Source organism: Pholis gunnellus (genome assembly GCF_910591455.1).
Source record: "Pholis gunnellus genome assembly, chromosome: 2".
In the NCBI taxonomy this organism is placed as follows: domain Eukaryota; kingdom Metazoa; phylum Chordata; class Actinopteri; order Perciformes; family Pholidae; genus Pholis; species Pholis gunnellus.
In genome coordinates, this window is record NC_136536.1 from 2,088,889 (window position 1) to 2,113,334 (window position 24,446).

The window sequence follows — 24,446 nt, forward strand, 5'->3', positions numbered from 1 at the left end:
GTCCGCTATTTAGCTTGATAATCCCACCATGTTTTGATGCTACACTGGTTACAGAAAATGAGCCAAACAACCGCTGTGACCATCCTGCTACATTGATTTGAATAGCAATGTCCATTCTACTTCTATCTGTCAACTGTATATGTTAATGATCTTCTAATACTGTAAATTGGAGGTACCCAAGAAAAGATAAGGCTTCAAGGAAGGGCCCTGAGGTGTGTAATTGGATCAGGTGAAGTTCTTGAAGTGGATTGACAGGAAAAGAGAAAATGGGAGGGACCTCTGGTGTGTAATTGGAGCAGGTACTCTGCCGACCTGCCATGACCTGTCTAGCCACTTTACCAGTTAGACTCGGAAGGCATCTGGTGGAGTTTTATCGTCATTAAAATAGCTCACTGAAGAGGAAATAACTTGAAGCACCTGTGCTGGTGGCAGTGATTTAACCAACAGTGGTTAGTGGCTCTTTAAACGACAACCACTGTGAAGTAAGTCTGATATTGGTAATACGCAGCCATTAGCTTTAGTTCAAATTGCTAATATGTGTTTTGTAAGAATTTTGTCTTTCGTGGGTTGTACATTTAAATCATTTCCCGTTGTATATGTGCTGTGCTGTCTAACTGTCCATGAACGCGACAGGTCTTACCGATTTAGCTGACCTACAACGTAAAGCTAACTTCCCTATAACAGTGTGTCGGTGTCGTGATTCAGGTCACTTCTGTAGTCTTGGTGACCGGCGAAGAGAGCTGCGCACGCATCTGAGCCTCACCTGCCATGTTAACAGGAAAAAAAGAATATAATACCAACAACACTGTAACACCGTCGAGGATGCTCTTTTATTTGACTACACGTATTTCAACACAACGGTGAGTAAAATAAACTATCGTCGCTTTGAACTGTTTGTTGCGGAATGAGATGTGCTAGCTTGTGACTGACGGGATAAAAACGCTCGCGCTCCGACGGTTGGCTGTGTGTTTTGTGTTTGAAACGGTAATATTGCTTTTTTTTTTTAATTTATTATACAGCACACTCGCTTAAAACGCTCGCGCTCCGGCGGCTGGCTCTGTGTTTTGCGTGTGACTGACAGGATAAAACGCTCGCGCTCCGGCGGTTGGCTCTGTGTTTTGTGTGTGATTGACAGCATCACGTAGGTTAAAAGGCTTGCGCTCTGGCGGTTTGCTCTGTTATTTAAAACGGTAATAATGCTTCAAATTAACATCAAATTAATTTGCCCGCTTTTCTGCGCCATAGAAAGACTGAAGCAGATGTGTCGTCTCATGTCAATGTTTGCGGCATAAGTTATACAGTGTAATTAACATGCAACTCTTTAATGTTTGTCGAAGGAAGCCCACAACATAACCGGGAAACTGCATCATCATCATCACCATCTTCATCACCACCATCATCATCATCATCATCAGAGCTAACGTTACACCGTGTCTTGGCCTATCAAAATAAAAACATGTCACCCTGCGAGGAGAAACTGCAGTGATCTTGGAGTGATCTAAGCAAGATTAGCTTTATATAATACAAGAAAACCTACTCCTGTGGGAAGGGGTTTGTGGTTTACTGGGATATTAAAGATCCCATCAAGTAGAAGAAGGGATTCTTCACCAACACCAGTGGTCCTTTAAAGGCCCATTACAGGGAGTTCTCATCCGGTGTGTGACTGATCATCCCTGACTGGATCTATGGATACCCTGCCCTGACTCCCTTATACCCTCCTTAGGCTTCAACAGTAGTCATGCACAGCAGCCCCGCGGCTGAAATGGTGGCCGCCGGCTACCCGGGTGGATGCGTGGCGGCGGACAAAGATGCCAATCCGGAGACGAACCTGGGTAGCAGCGCCTACTCTCCCGTGGACTACATGAGCATCACCAGCTTCCCAAGGCTGCCGGAGGACGACGCCAACACCACGTCTGGGGAAAACACTCTGAAGTTACGCAAAGAGGACGACAACGTCCTGAGTGAGCAAGATACAGGTGAGTCGGGGGTGGGGGGGTACTTCTGGCTTCCTTGCTCGGACCGCACCCATCTTCAAACCCAGCCTTTATTTAGATTTTCAACGACACTCCTGTGGAGTTTTGTGACTGCATTATGCACAAGTATGAGGCTGTTGCACTGGACAAAATCTCTCCACAGACATTTAAACTCCTTGCAAAGCACTCAAAACCTCCTCTGTGGTAATTTCTGCTTCCAGGACCACATTCAGCCACGGTGACGCACACACACACAGACTCACAACATCAAAACAATCCCGGATTGTGGTCCTGGATACACCTACAGTAGCAGCAATTACCTCAGAGGTGGTTTTGAGAAATTTGGCAGGTGTCCGCCTGTCTGTAGACAAAAGGTGTGTTGAGATAAAAATAGTTCAAAGTAGACTGGTGTGGTTCAAAGAGCACACAAAATACACACACACACACACACACACAACACCTCAGGCCTGATTTGGTGTCACGAGAATTTGGGTGTTGTCCGAACGGTAGGAGGTAGGAGGTAGGAGGTAGGAAGTGGGGAAGTGCCACTCACTTTACACCACTGGCACGCTTGTTATGGTGTGATACCCAGAACAAGATGGTCTCTACTTATATTAAATATATTCAGTTAAACATCTTATATGACAGATAAAAGCAGCAAATCCTCACATTAGCTGGAGCCAGAAATATTGGGAATCGTTTAATAAAAAACGACGTATCGATCATCAAAATAAGTGTTAATTTGTGGATTTCACACATGTAGAATCCAGATTTGGCCAATTTAAATTTCCACATTTTTTAATGGAGTTTGTTGTGAGAGAACAGAGTGATTTCCTCTTTCCTGTTCAATCCGACCCCTTTTTTCCGTGTTGCGTTGGTACGACCCACCCAGACCCCGATGGGTTTCTGAAGTCGGCTCGCCTCCAGCGCCTCCCCTCCTCGGCCTCGGACCTGGCCAGCCACGAGATCGCGTCTCTGCGGGAGACCTCCAAAGACCCCTTCACAGAAGACTGCGCCTGTCAGCGAGACGGACTGACGGTCATCATCACAGCCTGTCTCACCTTCGCTACAGGAGTCACAGTAGCTCTCATCATGCAGATCTACTTTGGAGACCCCCAGGTAAGGGTGTGAGTGTGTTACCTGTTACTTTATATGGAATAAAGTAGCTTTCACATACAGGTGATTATAAGCACTACTTCCTCTCAGCTCAAAGGCTTATTGACAATCTCCAGCTTCCTGCTGTGTTCTCCTGTTTCTTCAAAGATCTTTAACCAAGGAGCCGTGGTGACAGATGTGGCCCAGTGTACGTCCCTCGGCTTTGACGTTCTGGAGAAACAGGGGTCCAGCGTGGACGCTGCCATCTCTGCTGCGCTCTGTTTGGGGATCGTCCACCCTCACACTTCTGGTATCGGAGGGTGAGTGATGGAAACATATTAACATCTATCGTCTCAACAGGACGTTGAACACAAAGCCTGTTGAACACTTTGTGCTCTGCTGATGTTTAGCGGCGGCGTCATGTTGGTGCACAACATCCGTAAGAACGAGACGAGGGTCATCGACTTCAGAGAGACGGCACCGTCTGCCATCCACGAGGACATGCTGCAGACCAACCTCCACCTGAATGTAAGGTGGTGTTTTTACTTAGATATCTGGCTGATACTCAAACAGCTGGATGATTGGCTATTTATTGCTGACAATGAGGCCAATCTATTCAATTTTAATAGACTGTCTTAACAGCTGTGAGTGCTAACAGCAGCCATGTTGGTTGTTTACGTTCATAATGCTAATTTCAGGGGCGTGGCTTTGGAGGGAGGTCTGAAGGGACGGTCTATGGTAACTTTCTCGCTAGATTTAGCAACTTTTGGAGCTAATGCTGCTAGCTACGAAGAGTTGTGCTGGTTTTCAGGTTTAGATCATTTTATAAATCCAGCGTACTCTGGCTGGTTTCAAATGAAATACCAACCCCGCCTTTTAAGTTTTTTGATAGTAACAATTCAATCAATTTAAATCGATGTACTTTAGGGCTGCCCTCTCTTAAGTAGATTAGCGGAATAATCGTTTTTTTATTTATTTAAGATTTCTTGAGTCGTTTATTTCCATGACACTTCGTGAGCACGTCCCCAGTAAACACGAGATTTAAAGTGGTGCTTTTTGTGTGATTCTTTGTGGAGAAACGTTACAGATCTGTCGATTAAGTACGAGCTTTAGTGTGCTCAGAATGTCTTTGGTCGAGGACAGCTCTACTGTATTTGTGTTGTTACAAAGCATACAGTCATATGGTGCATCTATAATCCCTTTTTAAACCGTCACATCTGAAGAGGAGACCGCATCCTGGTCATTGTTCGGTACTGTTTAACTTGGTTCCTGCTGTTGTGTTTCAGCCTGGCCTGCTGGTGGGAGTACCGGGCATGCTCAGTGGGCTGCATCAGGCACACCAGCTCTATGGCAGGTAATAACTAATAACTGTTATGGAAATTATATTTGTAATCCGTCCAGTCTTTCCTCGTGCCGGTGACATATTATAATAGACGTCTTCTGGTTTAACGGATGCTCCACATTCTTCCCTTTTTGATATTGTTTTTCACTTTCGTGTCGCTCCTGTTGTCTCTAATGTTAGTTATCTGTTCACAGTGAAACACTCTTTCATGACTTTTCAATTCCCCAGAATGGCGTGGAAGGATGTGGTTACCATGGCAGCAGAAGTGGCCAGAAATGGATTTAATGTCACTCATGATCTCGGTAGGTGTGATGACACTGTGATGACATCAGAAATATCACCTGACCTCAGTCATATAGACAATAAGTGTCCCCCCCCCCCCCCCCCCCCCCTCTCTCCCTCCAGCTGAAGCTCTGGCTGAGGTGAAGAACCAGAACATGTCGGATGCTTTCCTGGATTTGTTCCTTCCCGGCGGCGAGGCTCCCCTCTCCGGGCTGCTCACCAGACGGCTTGACCTGGCAGCCATCTTGGACTCGGTAGCATTAACGGGGATGTCTGAGTTCTACAGTGGAAACCTGACGCAGGAAATGGCTGCAGCAGTAAGGAAGAACCCCCCCCCACCCCACCAACTGTGACTTTATAAGTGGTCATGAATTCTGCATAGATCCACTGCATAGTGCTCTTTAACCTCAGCTTTTTACACTGTTGCTGGAGTGAAGTAGTAATTCACTACGGTCGTAACAACAAAGATGGTATTTATTAGGTAAACACAATAATCTCACAGATTTATATGAAAATGGGGCTGGACAATAAATCAATATGAACATTTATCGTCTTTCAATGGAATCACATCGTGATGAAATCATATATAAGTGATGATTACAAGCACATACTAACTTAAAGCAGCTGTATTAATATATCATCACTCAACCAGCGGTGGGGGCAAAGCTCGATACAGGATAATATTGCAATATTTTGCGTGGCTCTAGTGTATCGATAACCGATCTGACCTTCACTGCGGTTAAATAAGTCAGTTTCATAACCATAAGAACTGAAGAAGCTGTATGATGTCGACGGTGTCCTGACTCCTGCATTTTATTTGTCAAACTTAGTTACAGTGGCTGAAGTCTGTCCTACTGGAGAGCGTTTGTTCGTTGACAGTTTCTTGGTAAAATTGTAAACCTTGTGAGTTTAGTAGGTGAACTGTTGTATCTAGTAAAATACTAGATGACCAAAATGTTTTTTGACAATACAATTTCATCTAGTGATGACAGTGTGCAGGACAAAGACAACTTGTAAAAATGTTAAACTCTGTATTTTTTTAAATAGGTGCAAGCGAGAGGCGGAGTCCTCTCAGAGGACGACTTTGGAAACTACAGCACAGTGTTACAGCAGCCAGCAGAGATCACCTATCAAGGTAAACCTGAATCTCAAATATAAATCAACTTAATCTTTACAGTTAAGAGGGGGAGACATCGCTGTTAAATTCCTTCCTTTTTACTCCCACAATACAGTTTCCACTCTCCATATATATTTTCATCCTGTAGTAAATAGAAGCTATGAGCCTGAAGGGCTTTTGTTCACATTGCAGGTAAATCAGGTTTGTTTCTGGAACCAGATGTTTAAGACAGATGCAGGCTCTGGTTGAATGCAGGTAAACAGGAACACAAAGTGTAACATGGTAACAGCCATGATACTTTAGCTTCTTATTGGTTTCAAAATGAGCTTATAAACTGGATCGCACACGTTGTCTCCAGTCTCGCATCTCACGTTGAAAATCAGACCGTAAACAACGAGCAGCGCTCAGAAAAGGACGTCTTGGCCCCGATATCTACGTATGAACGTGGAATCAGTTTATAGATATTACATCTGGAGAAATCCGAAAAGTGATTTGAGATTTAAATTGAAGTGAACGACTGCAATGACTTCTATGTTATTTTGCCACTGAAATCCTCACGTTTTCAATGGTTTGTTTCTGAAGGACACCATGTGATGGCGGCCCCGGCTCCACATGCAGGTATTGCCTTGATCGCCGCTCTCAACATCCTGGAAGGCTACAACATAACCAGCCAGGTGCCCAGAAACAGCACCTACCACTGGATAGCAGAGGTAACGACACGGCGTACAACAGTGAGCAAAGCGCAGTAATCCGTATGACTGTGACTGAACTGTTAATTCTGCATTCCTCTCCCAGGCGCTGAAGATATCTCTTGCCCTTGCTAGTGGACTGGGAGACCCCATGTATGACACTTCTATCTCAGAGGTTGTCGCCAAGATGCTGAGGTAGAGATCCCCCGGATCGTCTTTAAACATACAATGTATCCGTCCATCTTAGTTCTGTAAGGCATCGTCATTGATCCCTGCCTCTTTGTTGTTCCCATCTCAAAGTAAATCACAGGCCTCCCTACTCCGCCAGATGATCAACGACTCTCAGGCCTTCCCCGTCGGCCATTACGCTCCATCTTTCACCTTGGAGACGGGTGCGGCTGCTGCCCAAGTCATGGTCATGGGCCCGGATGACCACATCGTGTCCATCATGAGGTACGTCCTGCTTCAGTTGAACTGCATATTTTTTTTAAACAAATCCCACTGACGGTTAAGGCCCATAATCTCTCTTGAGACGCGTCCTCACAGGTCAAATCTAATAACGGCGAGAAAATGGATTCAAGCAGAAATGAATGAGGAGGAGGGAAAGCGTCGTGTTCGGCTATTTTGCCATCACCATGTTGTTTTTTTCACAACCAGTGAACAGGAAGTGGCTATATTAGGACTGAGGAGGAGTGACGTAGAGACTCCGTATACGTCTCTGGTAGAGACCTGTCAATCACTGTGTAGCCCCGCCCTAAAGCATCCCCTGCTTTACGGTCTGTTTGACTCCAAATGGACCATCATTTACTAAATGAACATCATGCTGTATTGAAGAAGACTTGAAACTAGAGATTGAGACCATAAACTCATGTTTACAATGTTTACTGAGGTAATAAATCAAGAGAGAAGTAGAGTCATTTTCTCATAGACTTCTATACAACCAGAGGAGTCGCCCCCTGGTGGACACTAGAGAGAATGCAGCTTTAACACATGAAGCTTTGACTTCACTCTGTAGAACAATGCTTTTGCGTGGATGACGTGTTTCCGGCGATGCGTCTTGGTGGGATCAGGGCTTAAAAGTAGTGGGTGGATGTCAATGGACAACTTTAACTAAGACCAGTTCTGTTTTTACTTGTGGCGCTTTCTTTTAGCTCTCTCAACAAACCGTTTGGCAGCGGGATAGTGACTCCTTCAGGAATCCTCTTGAATAGTCAGATCCTGGATTTCTCCTGGCCGAACAAAACACGAGGCTCATCCCCTAACCCGGTAATCCTGCATTCTGTCTCTTTATTTAATTATTAACAGCATTCATTTATTGAAAGACTTCTCGTAGCTGCTCTCAGTCCTCATGTTTTTTTGTGTTTTGTTTTGCTGCAGCATAACAGCCTCCAGCCTGGGAAGAGGCCCATGTCCTTCCTGATGCCCACAGCAGTGAGGCCCGCCGTGGGGCTGTGTGGCACTTATGTAGCCGTTGGATCTTCTGATGGAGAGAAAGCTCTCAGTGGCATCACACAGGTCTCTCTCTCTGTCTGTCTGTCTGTCTGTCTGTCTGTGGAAATACATTGTATCTTTTCTATGTATACAACTCTGTATTATTCTATAATAATATATATATATATATATATATATATATATGTATATTCTGTTTTATGATCCTTCACAGGTGCTGATGAACGTTCTGTCTTCGCGTAAGAACATGAGTGACAGCTTAGCATACGGGAGACTCCACCCTCATCTGCAGCCCAACACCCTCCTGGTGGACTGTGAGTTCTTCCTGTCGATCCTTCTATTGCCCAAATATAACTGAGTCACCTGTGATTGTAGTGTTTTGGGTAGATTGGCTTCATTTCCAAATACAGTTGTCACTTCCCGCTATAAACATGCAATATGCAACAGGGTATTCCTTTTAAGATAGAGAACAATGCGGTAGTTCCCTTGTGCCAGTGTTTACTTTGTCACTGGATCACATGTTTGTGTACATTATGCAAAGTAGATGAGTAGCTCGGGGGGGGGGGGGCACAGTAAAAGACCTTCTCGACTCCCTGTGCTGTGGAAAGATTACTACTATTACTATTTTTAATGTACAGTCTGTGATCCTCTTTCTCTCTCGCAGCCGAGTTTGAAGAGGAAGACGTGGAGCTGCTGCAGGCCAAGGGTCACAAGGTGGAGAGGAGAGATGTCCTCTCATTGGTGGAGGGCACCCGGAGAACCAATGACCTCATCATAGGGGTGAAAGACCCCCGCAGTGCCGATGCGTCTGCCCTCACCATGTCCAGCATGACCTAGTGCACCCCCCCACCCCCCCCCCTCTATTGCCCATAATCGCACATAATGAAGTAGAGGTAAGAGTAACACTGTCGACATGTAGGAGTCGGATCCTCCGGTAGATTCTTTTAGCTGACGACAAGAGGACCAGCGTCTCACACAGCGATGCCCTCACGCCGACACACAACACACTCGATAGTGTTTCAAAGTGTTCGTCCATCGCTTAACGGCTTCAGTCAACATCTTTATCACGCAGAGCAGGACGCCTTCAGGAAGTCAGATCCAACGCTACGTCAGGCCCACTTAAAAGAAAGAGATGCTCTCTCGCTCTCGCTCTCTCTCTCTCTCTCTCTCTCTCTCTCGCTCTCTCTGTCTCTCTCTCTCTCGATACACTCGAGAGGTTTAGAGTGGATTCACTCGGTGGACGTGAGAGCAGCTGGTTTTTGGCCGTTGAGGTTCTGAGACGAGTCTTTTATGAATATAGGATCAAAGGAAATATAATGATGAACAAATTGTTTCTTTGCACGAAATGGGCAACAACAGTAATGAAGCCACACCACTTACAACACGTGCATGCTTTGTGATTCTTCCACTGCCTTTCGCCGTCCTTTGAAGTGACACGTAAGATCACATGTGATGGTGGAGGTGATAATATTTACACTAGTGATTAAAGCCTTTGCATTGTCGCACCTTGAACTAGGCCGTTCTAGACTAAGCCGTTCTCTGTCCTGCTCTTTATGTGGCGTGTAGCTGTGATTTAGATGTCGTTTGGTGCAGCTGCTGGAGTTTTAACCCATCAATCAAATGGCTCCTCTGGACCATGTTCAGAATCATCCATTGATTTTTCTTAAGCGACAGGATTGATTATATTTTCACAGGTTAAATAGCACTGAATGATACGATGTATTTAAATATATAATTTATGTAGCTGTTGCATGATTTTGTTCTCATTTTAAAGTTCTAGCTTACATTCGTATTTTTTTATTTAGAGCAGGGATACTTGTTTTCAGAACCGGAATAAATCTGATGATTTACTGATTGATTGAATGTAATCTGTCTTGTTTTTATATGAACATTTGTTGGGCTGTATAAATTATTTCTGCTGTTTTTGACAATGCTTTAACAACTCATTTTAGACACGGCTGTTATGTTTGTTTTTTTGGTGCACTTGTTGTAGGCAGTATATAAGAGTAAAAACAGCCTTTTGTAAAGCATTGCATTCTTCCGGTGTGGCCCATGCTGACTGATCAAATGAGCCTGTTGTTTGGGCACTCGTGCAATATGACGCTTGTTTCCTGTATCGTAGAGAACCAGAGCCTTAAGGGACGCATTGGCACACCTGATGTTTGTTTTCACGTGCATTTGTATCTGATTTTAATTTTAAAAAATCAGCACCATCCAAACCCAAGAAATAAAATGTTTGCACACATCCCAACGTTGAAGTGTCGCCCTTTTGTTCCTCCATATATGCACATTTGGTGCATCTAACCTGGCCTTTTATAACCTGTTATTATTAAATGATAGTGGCCAATGAATGTGCACACAAATAAAGATTCTGCTGCAAACATTTATTTCAAGGCATCGCAGCATTTGAAGTCAAAGAGTGTGTTATAGATGGATTCAGAGAGAGAGAGAGAGGACCGTAGAAAACTGTAAACTTTGAATTCACTTCAGAAAACAAGTCTTTAAGCTAAAAACATAAATGCTGATAGTTTGATACAATTAAATATTTATTTTATTTTTCTCATTTACATTTTTATTCATTTTAAGGTATTAACATACATTAAACATTTTATTCTAAATGTAAATATGAAAAAATGCTTTCAACTTCACTAAATTTGTTTCTTTTAACTACTTAATATTGCTTATTTTTATTTCACTGCTGAAATGTTTTGGGATTTTATCTTGAAAAGCAACACCGGAAACAGTTTCTTTCTTCCCGCTAGCTTGACGTCGCTTCTGACGTTGCTTGTGTTTCATGTTTTGTTAGCTAATCTGAGCTAGCTAGATGTCGACTGGACAAACTTAATTAACAGATGAATATATGCGGTAAGTCGTTTGCGTTTTCAAATGCATGAATATTACCGCGAGCGTTGTGTAGCAAGTTACGGTAAAAACAACCGAGAAGCTAATACGTTGTGTTTCAATGCTTTCATGATGAATTAACTGCAGTGGCTACTTAGCTTAGCTTAGCTAACGCTAGGATCTAGCTAACTGGAGCTTTCGGAGACGCCAGCAGGAACTGTCTTTGACATGAATTTAATAAATCCTCTTTCATAGTAAGATGACTGATAGAAACGTAGTTATTCGTGGTGCGTGTTTGTATCTGAACAATTACATGAGAATAGTGGATATATTGTGTTCCTGATTTATTTACGTTAGCCGACGTCTGCGCTGAGGCCCAATGCTAATCATGCTAATAACCAAGCTAACCAACGGTTGATTTATCCAACGTCACGTCAACTGACGTTAATTAATTAATCTGTCTCTCTCTCTCTCTTTCTGTCTCTCCCTGTCTCTCTCACTCTGTCTCTATCTTTCGATCTCTCCCTTTCAGCATGAAGCGGTTCAAACCCCACTCCTAGTCAGAGGGGGAGGATGGCTCATCGATGTTCCCCACCTTTGCCTTCTTCGTCCCAGAGGACCGAGCACCTGGAGCCGGATAACGACTCCGACAGGGACTCTGGTGTCGGGGAGGATGCTGACAGTTGCCATGGAGGAGCAGGAGCAGAAGAAGAAGAAGAAGAAGAAGAGGAAGTCAACAAGCGAAGGGAGGGAGAGGGTTCTGCTGTTTTTATCGCCTTCCAGGGGAATATGGAGGATGAGGACTTCTCTCAAAAACTCGAGTCTATCCTCAGTGGCATACCAAACATGCTTGATATGGGTTAGTTCAAACTCTTATTTACTCACATTTGGCACTGAAGATGCCACTTCAATCCATTCATTGTCCCTTTTTTTTTTTAGGCTCTGAGAGGCTGCAGCCACAGCATGTGGAGCCGTGGAACAGCGTGCGGGTTACCTTCAACATTCCTCGGGATGCTGCGGAGCGACTCAGGCTGTTGGCCCAGAACAACCAGCAGCAGCTCAGAGACCTGGGGATCCTCTCTGTGCAGATAGAAGGTAACAGCGCAGCCTTCAGTCTCCAGCTCACTTCAGAACAGGATGTGTGTGTGTCTTAAGAATAAAGCATATAAACAAGATCCTTAGTAGATGTGAGTTATACGTGTCCCCTCTGTTGTCTTCCAGGAGAAGGGGCCATCAACGTGGCTGTGGGACCAAACCGGGGACAGGAAGTCAGAGTGAACGGACCAATTGGAGCACCTGGCCAGATGAGAATGGATGTTGGCTTTCCAGGTCAGCCTGGTCCAGGTATTAGTTTACTGGATTGATTACACGTGGACTTACACATGGAGTTATTTTGGTAGTAGGACAAAAACGATGTAATACGCACATATTTCCATTAGGAGTGGTGAGGATGGCTAACCCGGCGATGGTTCCCCCTGGACCCGGCATGGCGGGTCAGGCGATGGTGCCTGGCAGCAGTGGACAGATGCATCCTCGTGTTCAGAGACCTCCTTCACAGACAGGTTCAGGTCTTTATTTCTTGTACGTCAAGTGATGCATGTTGTAATTTTGAATATCTCACAGCATGGACGGTACAAGAATGGGTAAAAAAAATTACTGCATCCTCCTCTCCAACAGATGTTATGGATCCGATGATGCCGGGTATGTCAGTTCAGCAGCAACAGCAACTTCAGCACCAACAGGCTGGTCCCCCCCATGTCTCAGGCCCAATGCCCCCTCAGGCTGCCCATCACATGCAGGCTCTGCAGGGCGGGAGACCGCTCAACCCTGCCGCCCTGCAGCAGCTTCAGCAGCAGCAGCAGCAACACCACCAGCAGCAGCAGCAGCAGCAGCAGCAACAGGCCCAGCAGCAAGCTCAGCTGTCTCAGCTTGGACCTAGACCTCCGTTCAACCCATCGGGTCAGATGGCTGTGCCTCCTGGCTGGAACCAGTTGCCCTCTGGGGTCCTCCAGCCACCAGTCCCCCAAGGAGGCCCCGCCTGGAGAAAGCCACCACCGCAAGCCCAAATGGTTCCACGTCCTCCCTCTCTTGCTACGGTTCAGACTCCCAGCCACCCTCCGCCCCCTTACCCATTTGGCAGCCAGCAGGCTGGGCAGGTGTTCAACTCCATGGGTCAGGGACAATTACAGCAACAACAGCAGCCGGGTGGGGGTCAGTTTGCCGCCCCCCAACCTAAAGGCCTACAGGCCGGCCCTGGTGGTGTTGCAGGACCGCCCAGACCCCCTCCGCCCCTTCCGCCAACTTCTGGACCGCAGGGCAACCTCACTGCCAAGTCCCCTGGTTCCTCCTCGTCTCCTTTTCAGCAGGGTTCGCCGGGGACTCCTCCCATGATGGTTCAGAGACCGACGACTCCACAGGGTTTCCCCCAGGGCGTCGGATCACCGGGAAGAGCCGCCCTCGGGCAACCGGGTAACATGCAACAAGCTTTCATGGGAATGCCCCAGCATGGACAGCCTGGGGCCCAAGTTCACCCAGGTGGGTTATTGTTAGTAATCGTCTCTCGGTAGACTGAAATGCAATCACAAAAGTTGTTTTTTTTCTGTCGTCGTGTGTGCTTTAGTATGTTATGTTGAAGTACTCTGATGTCTGCAGTAACAAATGAACACTGATTACAGGCATGCCGAAGCGTCCTATGGGCTTTCCAAACCCAAACTTTGTCCAAGGTCAGGTGAGTGTCAGCTCCCCGGGAGCTGCTGTTGGAGGAGCCAATCAGCAGCTACAGAGCAGCCAGGCGATGACACACACAGGTAAAGCATCCACTGTTTACCCAATCACAAAGATCTCATGTCAAAAAGACATGTACTGAGGCTCGATATCTTGTGATAAAATATACTTCTATACTCCTACTATCTGTAGGAAATGCTCTTTGACTGAAAACTAAAACACATTTTTTTCCCTCAGATAGAAGCAATTCTAGCACCACGTTTAACATTCATTTATATGCTAATTTAATTATATTAATGACAAAATGAATAGTTGTAGCCTGAAGTTTATCAACAGCACAGCTCGTGGACTAATGAAGAATAATGGACTGGACTGGCTTTTCTGTTTACCGGCCACATAAACCACCAACATCAGGAACATTTATTAACGCTTCATCCGGTGTTCTTTAGATTGAACTTCAAGCCTCACAGCGATTTAAGATTAAGAAGTCTTAATTTAGAATGTTAAAATAATAATTTAAAATATTCCTCATGCTTGTTTCTTGTTAATGCATTATTCAAACTTAAACACTGTCAATAGGAACACAAACGTACAAGATTGCAGAAATATTCTATGAAACACAGCGACGCGTTGGATTTAGTTGCTAAAAACGTTGCAATGAATCATTTGCCCCCATGTGTTTTTCATCAATTAAAATCTATATATAAAACATGGCGGACTCCATGGAAACAAAACGATTCTTATTTTCAGGTCATTATACACCAATGAAACACAGTTATGAATATTATATTCCATTTCTGCCAATTAATCCCCCTAAATGTGCTTTGGTGTGTAAACAGCCTCATTTGACACGTTATGGCTTAACCTGCGGTTAGCAGAGGACATATTAGCTTATTACCGGTCGTTAAACACATTTATGTGTTGTTTTTTTTCCTCTTCGTTTTACAACAGGAGCTCCGCCGTCAGCCTCCGCACCAAACTCGATGCAGGGTCCACCCCACGCCCAGCCCAATGTTATGGGCGTACAAAGTGGCATGGCCGGTCTGCCCCCTGGTACAACCGCTGGGCCCGGTATGGGCCAGCAGCAGCCTGGCCTCCAGACCCAGATGATGGGCCTCCAGCATCAGGTCCAGCCCGTGTCTTCCTCCCCCAGCCAGAAGGTTCAAGGCCAGGGTGGAGGTCAGACTGTCCTCTCAAGGCCCCTCAGTCAAGGGCAGAGAGGAGGGATGACCCCACCCAAGCAAATGATGCCTCAGCAAGGCCAGGGGGTGATGCATGGGCAGGGTCAGATGGTTGGAGGCCAAGGGCACCAGGCCATGCTCCTACAGCAGCAGCAGCAGCAGCAACAACAGCAACAAAACTCCATGATGGAACAAATGGTTGCCAACCAGATGCAAGGCAACAAGCAGGCATTTGGAGGCAAGATTCCAGCTGGAGTCATGCCCGGGCAGATGATGCGTGGCCCTGCTCCAAATGTTCCAGGTAACATGGTTCAGTTCCAGGGCCAGGTTGGCACTCAGCAGATGACTCCACAACAGCAGCAGCAAATGGCTCAACTCCAACAACAGCAGTTACAACAGCAGCAACAGCACCAGTTGCAGCAACAGCAGCTACAGCAGCAGCAGCAGCAACAGCAACAACACCAGCAGATGAACCAGCAACAGCCCCAGCAGGTTCCTATTGCTGGCAACCCTAATCAGGCAATGGGCATGCATGGGCAACAGATGAGGCTCCCTGCTGGTCATCCTCTTATCCAACAGCAGTTGCAACAGCAGCAGTTACAACAGCAGCAGAAACAACAGCAACAGGCCATGTTACAACAGCAGCAGCAGCAACAACAACAACAGGCTGCTCAACAGCATTCTCATCCTTTGGGGGATCCTAATAGTGGGACAGGGGACTTGGGGGTCCAACAGATGGTCCCTGATATGCAGGCGCAGCAGCAGCAGCAGCAAGGCATGATGGGGGGCCCTCAGCACATGCAGATGGGAAATGGCCACTTTGCAGGTCATGGCATGAACTTTAACCCACAGTTCCAAGGACAGATGCCGATGGCGGGAGCCTGCGTACAGCCGGGAGGCTTTCCCGTCAGCAAGGATGTAACGCTGACTAGCCCACTGCTGGTCAACCTGCTGCAGAGCGATATCTCAGCCAGCCAGTTTGGGCCGGGAGGAAAACAGGGAGCAGGTGGGGCCAATCAGGCCAAACCCAAAAAGAAGAAACCAGCACGAAAGAAGAAGCCCAAAGAGGGAGAGGGACAACAGCAAGTAGAGGGACTTGGGTAATAATTTGTATTTCTTACAGGTTTGTTTTTGCCATGGTGGACAGTTGAAGAAAGTTGTTTCTCTGTTCCATTAATTCATTGATTCAGAACCATCTATTCATTCTTTTAGTGGTCTTGATGTGGCTGCTGGCATGGAGGATTCCGAACTGCCAAATCTGGGTGGTGAACAGAGTTTGGGTTTAGACAACTCTGGCCAGAAACTCCCCGAGTTTGCCAACAGGCCTGCAGGTAAATGACATAGAATTTGAATCTGCATTCAGTTGCTGATTGTTATAGTTGTAGCAGCTTGACGGTACGCTCTCTACTTTATCTAGGCTTTCCTGGCCAGCCTGGAGACCAGAGAGTATTACAGCAGGTACCAATGCAATTTATGCAGCAGCAACAACAACAGCAGCAGCATCAACAACAACAAATGCAGCACATGCAACAGCAACAGATACAACAACAACAACAACAACAACAACAACAACAACTGCAGCAGCAGCAACAATTGCAACAACAAATGCAGCAGCAACAAATACAGCAACAGCAATTACAACAGCAGCAGATACAGCAACAGCAGATACAGCAACAGATGCAGATGCAGGGTCTCCAGAATGCTCAGGGGCAGCAGGGGATGACGGGGCCGCAGACCTCAGGTCAAGGCCAGCCTCAGATGCACCCTCACCAGCTGCAGCAGCAGCAACAACAACAACAACAACAACAACAACAACAACAACAACAGCAGCAGCAAACTCAACAACCACACCTGCTACAACAGGTATTATTATTATCATCGTGTACCGACAGTGTTTGTACACAATTGTACGCAGTTTATCTATTCATACTTAAAGGTGCAAAATTCAAAATGCAGAGCACGTCTATGATTTGGGGGATTGCCCAACATGGTTCTCAACATGGAGACGGCCGAGCTAGCAGCTAACTGTGCTAACAGCACAAACCTATAACGGCAACGGTGCTGACAGAAATAACAGTTTCAACGTCGGCCTATTTTTATAATCCCGAGGCATTGAGATAGTGTTTTTATCAGTGAACTATTTGCGATAGTCACGTGAGAGGTGCACGACCACTAGCACCACGGCCGTGATTACGTAATCTTCTGCCGCACGCCGGCTCTCACACACACACACACACACGGGGGACACCGGCGACATAACCAAACCACAGAACAGCTCTAATATCAACACACACAAAGAGAGAGTGACTTCATTCTCTGCTCAGGACTCCGCTACTCTTCTATATCTTTACATAACAAACCGTTGTTTACTGCTATTTTAATCCTCTGAGTTTCTAATGTAGCACCTTTTTTTTTTTAATGGTGATCCCCATTTTGCATTTTAGCAACAACAGCAACAGCAGATGATGATGATGCTGAAGATGCAGCAGGAGCAGGCAAAGAATCGCATGTCCATCCCTCCCGGAGGGCAGATCCCTCCTCGGGGCATGGGCAATCCACCGGAGGTGCAGAGGCTTCCTGTCTCACAGCAAAGCAACATGCCTGTAATGATCAGCCTTCCAGGACATGGAGGGGTACCGCCGTCACCTGACAAAGCAAGGGGGATGCCCCTGATGGTGAACCCACAGGTTAGGGCCATGTGCTGCAGCATGTGTAAACACAATATTACTTGGGAGAGCACTGTTGTGTATTTTCTTGGGAGTGACATTGTACGCGTTTTTGTATTTCATTCTAGCTTGCAGGAGCTGCGCGAAGAATGTCCCATCCTGATGGAGGGCAGGGTCCTCAAGGCACTGGATCCGAAGAAGCCATCGCAGGGGCTCACCCGAAGCAGCCCGGCGGCCCAGAAGTTGGGGTGCAGCATCCTGGAAATGGAACGCAACAAATGATGGCCAATCAGGGCTCCAACGCTCACATGATGAAGCAAGGCCCCGGTCCATCACCAATGCCCCAGCACACCGGAGCCAGTCCCCAGCAGCAGTTACCTAGTCAGCCTCAGCAAGGAGGCCCCATGTCGGGCCTTCATTTCCCCAATGTCCCCACAACCTCACAGAGCTCCAGGCCCAAAACCCCCAACAGAGCCAGCCCCAGGCCGTACCACCATCCCCTCACCCCGACTAATCGTCCACCCAGTACCGAACCCTCCGAAATCAACCTTTCACCTGAGAGGCTTAATGCCTCTATTGCAGGGCTGTTTCCTCCCAAAATCAACATTCCTCTGCCTCCCAGGCAGCCTAACTTAAACAGGGGATTTGATCAGCAAGGTCTTAACCCGACAACTCTGAAAGCCATTGGGCAGGCCCCTCCTAGCTTAAATTTACCAGGCAACAACAACAACAACGGCAGTGTGGGTGGAAATAACAGTCAACAGCCGTTCTCTACTGGCACTGGAGTAGGAGGTGTAGGCGCTAAACAGGACAAGCAGCCTGGAGGGCAGGCTAAGAGGGCGAGTCCCAGCAACAGCCGGAGGTCAAGTCCAGCCTCAAGCCGTAAGTCGGCCACCCCAAGTCCAGGGAGACAAAAGGGGACAAAGATGGCCATCAACTGCCCTCCGCCCCAGCAGCAAATGGTTAACCCTCAGGGGCAAACCATGATGCTAAGCCCTACCTCAGTACCCCCAAATCCAGTATCTATGCCGTCACAAGTGAGCGGGGCCGTGGAGGCACAGCAGACCCAGAGCCCCTTCCACGGGATGCAAGGTAACACCGCTGAGGGAATCAGGGAAAGTCAGGGAATGATGGCAGCAGAGCAGCGACAGATGCCTCAGCCACAGCCTTTGAGGGAGTTGTCAGCTCCCAGAATGGCAAGTCCTCGTTTCCCGTTGCCTCAGCAGCCTAAACCCGACTTGGAACCGAAGGCCGGCACAGTTGATAGGCTCCCGGCGCAAACGGCACCTTTGCAGGACTCCGAGGCCTCGCCTACTCTCAGGGCAGCGCCAACCTCCCTCAACCAGTTGCTGGATAACTCGGGTATGGCAAACGTGCCTCCTCGGCCCGCACAGGGTAGTACTGTTAGGGATGTTATGGGAAAGGAAAGCCCCAAGTCTGCTACGAATCCAGAGAGACCGCTCCACAGTAATACCCAGAGCACAGACACGTCAGCTGCTGTCGCTACCACTGCCGCTATAAATGTATCGGAAGCAAAACCCAAAACTGCTGTCCCGATCGCTACCAGCAGTCCCAATTTGCATCCCGCCTCAATTTCCAGCTCGCACCCGAGCACTAAGGCGACCTCTAATACTACCCCCAGCCTGAGCCAGAACCCCATCTCAAGTCTCGGCGTCCATCCCAGTCCAAATGTAAACCCAACACCTACCACCTGCACCACCCTCAGCACGAACACGAATGCCACCGCGAGTGGAAGCCCCAACCCAGCAGTCACTTCCGGTCAAAGCAGTCCCGCCTTGACTGTCAGCACCAGTTCTAACTCCAGCTCAGCTCCGAAACCGAGCCCCAGTCCCAAACCGGTGACAAGTGTTCACTCTGTCATACAGATCCCTGCCTCTTCTAGCGCAATTTCCCCCAATCAGATCACTGTGTTTGTCACCTCTAACCCCATAACCCTTCCCCCTCCTCCCCCACCTCCCCCTCCCCAGGCACCCACATCTATGACCACCACCATGGTGGCTGTCCCCAACAAGAACATTAGACCTCAGGACATCCGGCAGCAGGCCCCTGTCCCCCGCCCTCCTCAGTTTATCACCACCCCTGTATTTATCAACTCAAATTTCCAGGTCCCAGCTGCATCTGTGGCTCCCAATACCACAATGGTGTCGCAGTCCGTCACCATGGTGGGGCCCATCCAAGTGTCCGCCGCCAACATCCAACTTTCTCCCGCCCCGAGCTCCACCCAGCCCTCGGGCGCTAGCGTGACCGGCACTCAGCCTACCAGGAGTGCTGTTGGACAGGTCCAGATTGCCACTAGTGTGTCCTCATCAGTCCCAGTTGGTACTCCGCCAGCCCCTCAGCAAATTAACCCAGGGGCTCCCAAAGCAGAAAATCCAGGTGAGGCAGTTTCTGCTCAGAAACCTAGTCCCCCAGCACGGCAGCCTTCTCCCCGTCCCAGCCCTTTGGCATCGGCTCCCTTCCAGGCACCCCTGGCTTCTCCTCCTCTCTGCTCTAGTCCCGGGGCTGCTAACGCCATCCGAAAGAGCCCCATGTCGCCACCACCACCCGCTGCCCAGGTGAAAGGTAAACCTGCACAGGCTGCTGCTGCGGCTGCGTCTGGTACAGCTGACTCCCAGCAGAGTCCCGTAGAAAGGCCTGCGCAGGGGCCCACCGGAGCGGTGCCGCCACAGGTCTTTCATCCTCCTGCTAGTCCTGCCATCCAGATTGAAGTACTGGCTCCCCAAACTAGTGCTGCTGCTTCGAACAACATCACTTCGCCTGCTGTCTCCTCTCCATCCCCAGCTCCTGGCCAAGTGGCGGTTCCCACTCAGATTATCACCCAGGCTCCGGTGCCCGCACCAGCTCCAGTCTCAACCCAGGCCCAGGTTGGACCTTCTCAAGCTCCTACAGTCACTGTAGTCGGTGCCACCGCGGGTGTCTCGTCTGCTACTTTGCTCTCTACGGTTGCTCCCGTACAAAGTCCCGTACCGTCCGTTGTTCCAATTGTCGCTGGACCTGGACCTGCTCTGGAGGTTGCCCCCACCACATCCTCTCCAGTTGCAAACCCCAGCGGAGTTCCACCAGCTCAGCCTAACCCCCCAGCTGTGGAGCCCCCCATGCTGCCAGCTGCTGCATCTGTAGAAACCACTCAGACCACCCCAGGTAAGCACGCAACTATCAAGCTCACAGGATAACGACCACTTTATGGCTGTACTCCTTGGTCAGGTCAATCAGCTTTCATGTAACCTTAAAGCTAGGGTTGGTAATCTTGAGGGTATGCTCGATTAAAATAAAAATGATCACTAGCTCCAAAAGTCTCTAAATCTAGCAAGAAAGTCTCCCAAGTTGTCAGTACTTCCCTTCCCCCAAAGTTATCATTATGACCGTAAACAACCAACATGGCTGTTGTCAGTACCAACCTCCGGTTCTGCCGAATGAAGCAATGCGGAAGTGTCTTAAAACGTGCATTCTCTCTACTGACCACCAGGGGGCGAGTCCTCCGGTTGCAAAAAAAAAAGATTCTTCTTGTTTAAAAAGGAGAAACCGTGTTGTGCGAGCCTAATATGCTCCACACCGTCTATGCATTAACGTGTTCACTGTCTGTGTGGTTTTAGTTGAGGAGTCACTGATGCAGATTCCTATCTGATCATTTTTTACATATTCAAATGTGTCTGATAAACCACTTAATCCTCCCCCCAGCACCTATTCAACAAGTCCCACCGTCCCAGGAACCTGCCGCCAGTGAGAAGACGGGTAAGTCTTTGTTTTAAGAAGTTATTAAGAAAAGCTTGAATCTCATATTCCTCACTTGGGACCAGGTGGCGTAGAATGAACTCTTGTTTTTGTCCCGTTCAGGTGAAGAGGTCTCGACGGGTTCTGAGCAGGGGTAAGATTTAAGATTTAAGCTTTGTGATGCTTCATGTGCTGGGGGTCTATTCAAGGTGTCCCGTACTATTATTGATCCCCGAAACGTTGGCCTAGTCTTAAGAACGCTGCGCTCTTGATGGAGAAATACGTCAGACATTTCTAACTCAGCTGAGACTCAGGAAGTTCATTTGGTTTTGCCAACGAGGCGCATGGTGAGAACAATGAGCCAGCACTTGGTATGTATGATTGGCATGCACCAATATAATTATCCTAATGCACGTCAGAAGCTTAAAGGAACCGTGTGTGACATTTAGGGAGGTTATTGGTAGATAGTGGATTTAATATTCATCACTATGTTTTAATCAGTTTATAATCACCCGAAACTCAGAATCGTTGTTTTGCTTTTTAGTAGACTTCTCTACCGGCAAGGAGGACAGGGGGAGGAGGAGGACAGGGGGAGGACAATAGGACAGAGGGAGGAGGACAGGGGGAGGAGGACAGGAGGAGGACAATAGGACAGGAGGAGGACAGGGGGAGGAGGACAGGAGGAGGACAATAGGACAGGAGGAGGACAGGAGGAGGACAATAGGACAGGAGGAGGACAGGAGGAGGACAGGGGGAGGAGGACAGGAGGAGGACAATAGGACAGGGGGAGGAGGAGGATGAGGAGGATAGAGGGAGGAGGACAGGAGGAGGACAGGGGGAGGAGGACAATAGGACAGAGGGAGGAGGACAGGGGGTGGAGGAGGATAGAGGGAGGAGGACAGAGGGAGGAGGACAGGAGGAGGACAATAGGACAGAGGGAGGAGGACAATAGGACAGAGGGAGGAGGACGGGGAGGAGGAGGATGAGGAGGATAGAGAGGATGACAGGAGGAGGATAGAGGGAGGAGGAGGAGGACGATAGAGAGACGATAGAGGAGGATAGAGGGAGGAGGGAGAGAGGATAGATGCAGGAGGAATGACTGAGACAGACGAGTGTCTGTCTCAGTCATTCTCAATAAACTTCACTCAGAAGTGTTCTTACTTTAATATACATGTTACGTTTGTTTCCAGTGAGATATTATAACTTTGTTCAGAGACATTTCTGATGTAAACACAACTGTTGCTGCTCTGGAAACAATATTTAGATACATCTAAATTGTAAATAACTTTAATTCTGTTCTGAATTTATTTGTTTTCAAAATCATATACATCTTTTTAAAAAAACAAATATTTATGAAGCCATGTCTGTTCAGCACAGTTCATAGTTTGCCGCTGTTTTTCCACTTCTATCACAGATGGGCAAAGAAAAGAAAGACGCCCATCAACTTAGTCCCAAGGTATGTATTTTAACACGCTATGCGCTGCAAAGACTCGATGCAGCGGTTTCATGTCGACGTAGTGGAAGCGGTCGGGATGGAAGATGGACAGAATCTGTGGTAGACGAGGAAAAACAGCGGAGTCCTGAGCGGTACTTTATCTCTCACTGAGTAGAGCAGAGGTAACCCGCCCTCGCGTTGTCCTCCCCTCCCTGTTGTCCTTGTTTTGTCCTCCCCAGGGCCGCGGTGGAGAAGCCTAAGGGCCCGAGCAGACGCAGCTCCCGGGCAGAGAAGGAGGTGGAGGAGGAGCCGGTAGCAGACAGCGGTGTTAGGAAGCGATCGGCCAGGCCGGGAACCAGCGCTGCTGTTAAAGGTGACTCAAACACACAAGCGCCGTACAAAGGAAAAGGTAGATTATCTATCACTACACGTGGCGAGGGCTGGGCCATATATAGATTTTGGATATCGTAAGATGGTATAAAGTGTTAACAGTAAAGTGATGTCAATGTCATATCAGGTCTGAAGACAGTACTGATGATTATTAATAAACAATCGGTGAACGCTGCAATAATCAACCCCACAATAGAGAGCTGCAGGAATGAGTCCTCAACCCAGGAAGTGACTCAGCAATTTTACAATTCCTGTTCCTTCGTCTCCAAGTCGATGTGTGTTTTTAGTTAGGCGTCTGAAGTAAAGTGTGTTTAACACAAGCTGAGGAGATTTTAACATTTAGTTCTCTGATATAAAACATGTCAGTGAATCTTAAAAAGAGTGTAAATGAGACGACTAAATGAAATCAAAGCTTCATGTGTTAAAGCTGCATTCTCTCTACTGTCCACCAGGGGGCGACTCCTCTGGTTGTATAGAAGTCTATGAGAAAATGACTCTACTTCTCTCTTGATTTATTACCTCAGTAAACATTGTAAACATGAGTTTATGGTCTCAATCTCTAGTTTCAAGTCTTCTTCAATTCAGCATGATGTTCATTTAGTAAATCATGGTCCATTTAGAGTCACACAGACCATAAAGCAGGGGATGCTTTAGGGCGGGGCTACACAGTGATTGACAGGTCTCTACCAGAGACGTATACGGCGTCTCTACGTCACTCCTCCTCAGTCCTAATATGGTCACTTCCTGTTCACCGGTTGCATAAAACGCCAACATGGTGACGGCCGTATTCCAAGATGGCGTCTTCTAAACATCAGTCCACAAACCGATGAGTGACGTCACAACGACTACGTCCACTTCTTACATACAGTCTGAGGTAGCGAGGTCGTCCTTAACGTCTTCTCAAGTATCGATATTTGGGGAGAACACAGGCCCAGCAGCCCCGTTCCGTCGGCTCAACCGTTTCTCTGACGCGTTTCTTTTCTTTTCAACAGAAACTGGAGCGAGCCCCACGCAGGCCAAACGAAGGAAGTCTAAATAGACACAACCGCCGTGGTGTGAAACCTGTGAACCGTACTGTAAATGTTTTCCTGTGAACCCCCCCCCCCCCCCCTCTCACTCCCCCTAGATTATGAACTCTTCAGTGGAGGAAGAAACCAATGTACAGATTGTGTTTTAAAATAATTATTGTCCACGCTTATCATGTGAGATTGTAGTTAGAATGTGTGCAATACGGTATGTGTTGTTGTTTTCTGTTTGTGTGTGAATGTGCTTTTTTTTTTTTTTATATATATATTAAATGCTGGATTAATCACGTGAAGACTGACGATGGAGCTTGTCATGATTGTATAATTATGTTGTAAAACTGAATAAAATTTTCTACTGCTTTTTGTCCTGTGACACTGTGTCGAGTCTAATTCTTATAATAACTGAATTAAAGTATAATTAATGAGCATAAATAGTGTTAAATGAAAAGAAGCTGGAAGAACACGATGCTCCAGTTAATGTCCTTTATGGATGTAATATATAAAA

The 24,446-nt window shown here is 47.3% G+C and overlaps 2 protein-coding genes across 5 annotated transcripts; both read left to right on the forward strand.

The window, feature by feature from the left end:
• The first annotated feature begins 347 nt into the window (after positions 1–347).
• On the forward strand, positions 348–10,186 carry ggt7 (gamma-glutamyltransferase 7). 2 transcript variants are annotated; one of them, XM_079181182.1, is made up of 16 exons: positions 348–482; positions 1,338–1,976; positions 2,866–3,092; positions 3,237–3,388; positions 3,479–3,596; positions 4,355–4,422; positions 4,639–4,712; positions 4,816–5,009; positions 5,740–5,827; positions 6,392–6,519; positions 6,605–6,693; positions 6,799–6,951; positions 7,650–7,764; positions 7,876–8,013; positions 8,162–8,261; positions 8,612–10,186. In XM_079181182.1, the coding sequence occupies exons 2-16, from the start codon at positions 1,739–1,741 to the stop codon at positions 8,782–8,784; spliced, it is 2,055 nt and encodes a 684-aa protein (XP_079037308.1). In that variant the 5' UTR covers positions 348–482; positions 1,338–1,738; the 3' UTR covers positions 8,785–10,186. The 2 variants fall into 2 exon arrangements, with proteins under 2 accessions (XP_079037308.1, XP_079037309.1); XM_079181183.1 differs by lacking the exon at positions 348–482 and adding an exon at positions 790–860.
• Positions 10,187–10,722: 536 nt separating this feature from the next.
• Positions 10,723–24,314, forward strand: ncoa6 (nuclear receptor coactivator 6). 3 transcript variants are annotated; one of them, XM_079183198.1, is made up of 17 exons: positions 10,723–10,812; positions 11,321–11,647; positions 11,728–11,883; positions 12,010–12,132; positions 12,228–12,356; positions 12,466–13,323; positions 13,464–13,595; positions 14,464–15,793; positions 15,906–16,024; positions 16,111–16,556; positions 17,138–17,380; positions 17,488–20,521; positions 21,059–21,112; positions 21,215–21,245; positions 22,506–22,547; positions 22,766–22,899; positions 23,909–24,314. In XM_079183198.1, the coding sequence occupies exons 2-17, from the start codon at positions 11,362–11,364 to the stop codon at positions 23,953–23,955; spliced, it is 7,164 nt and encodes a 2,387-aa protein (XP_079039324.1). In that variant the 5' UTR covers positions 10,723–10,812; positions 11,321–11,361; the 3' UTR covers positions 23,956–24,314. The 3 variants fall into 3 exon arrangements, with proteins under 3 accessions (XP_079039324.1, XP_079039325.1, XP_079039326.1); XM_079183199.1 differs by having other exon boundaries at positions 12,228–12,350; XM_079183200.1 differs by lacking the exon at positions 22,506–22,547.
• The last annotated feature ends 132 nt before the right edge of the window (positions 24,315–24,446 follow it).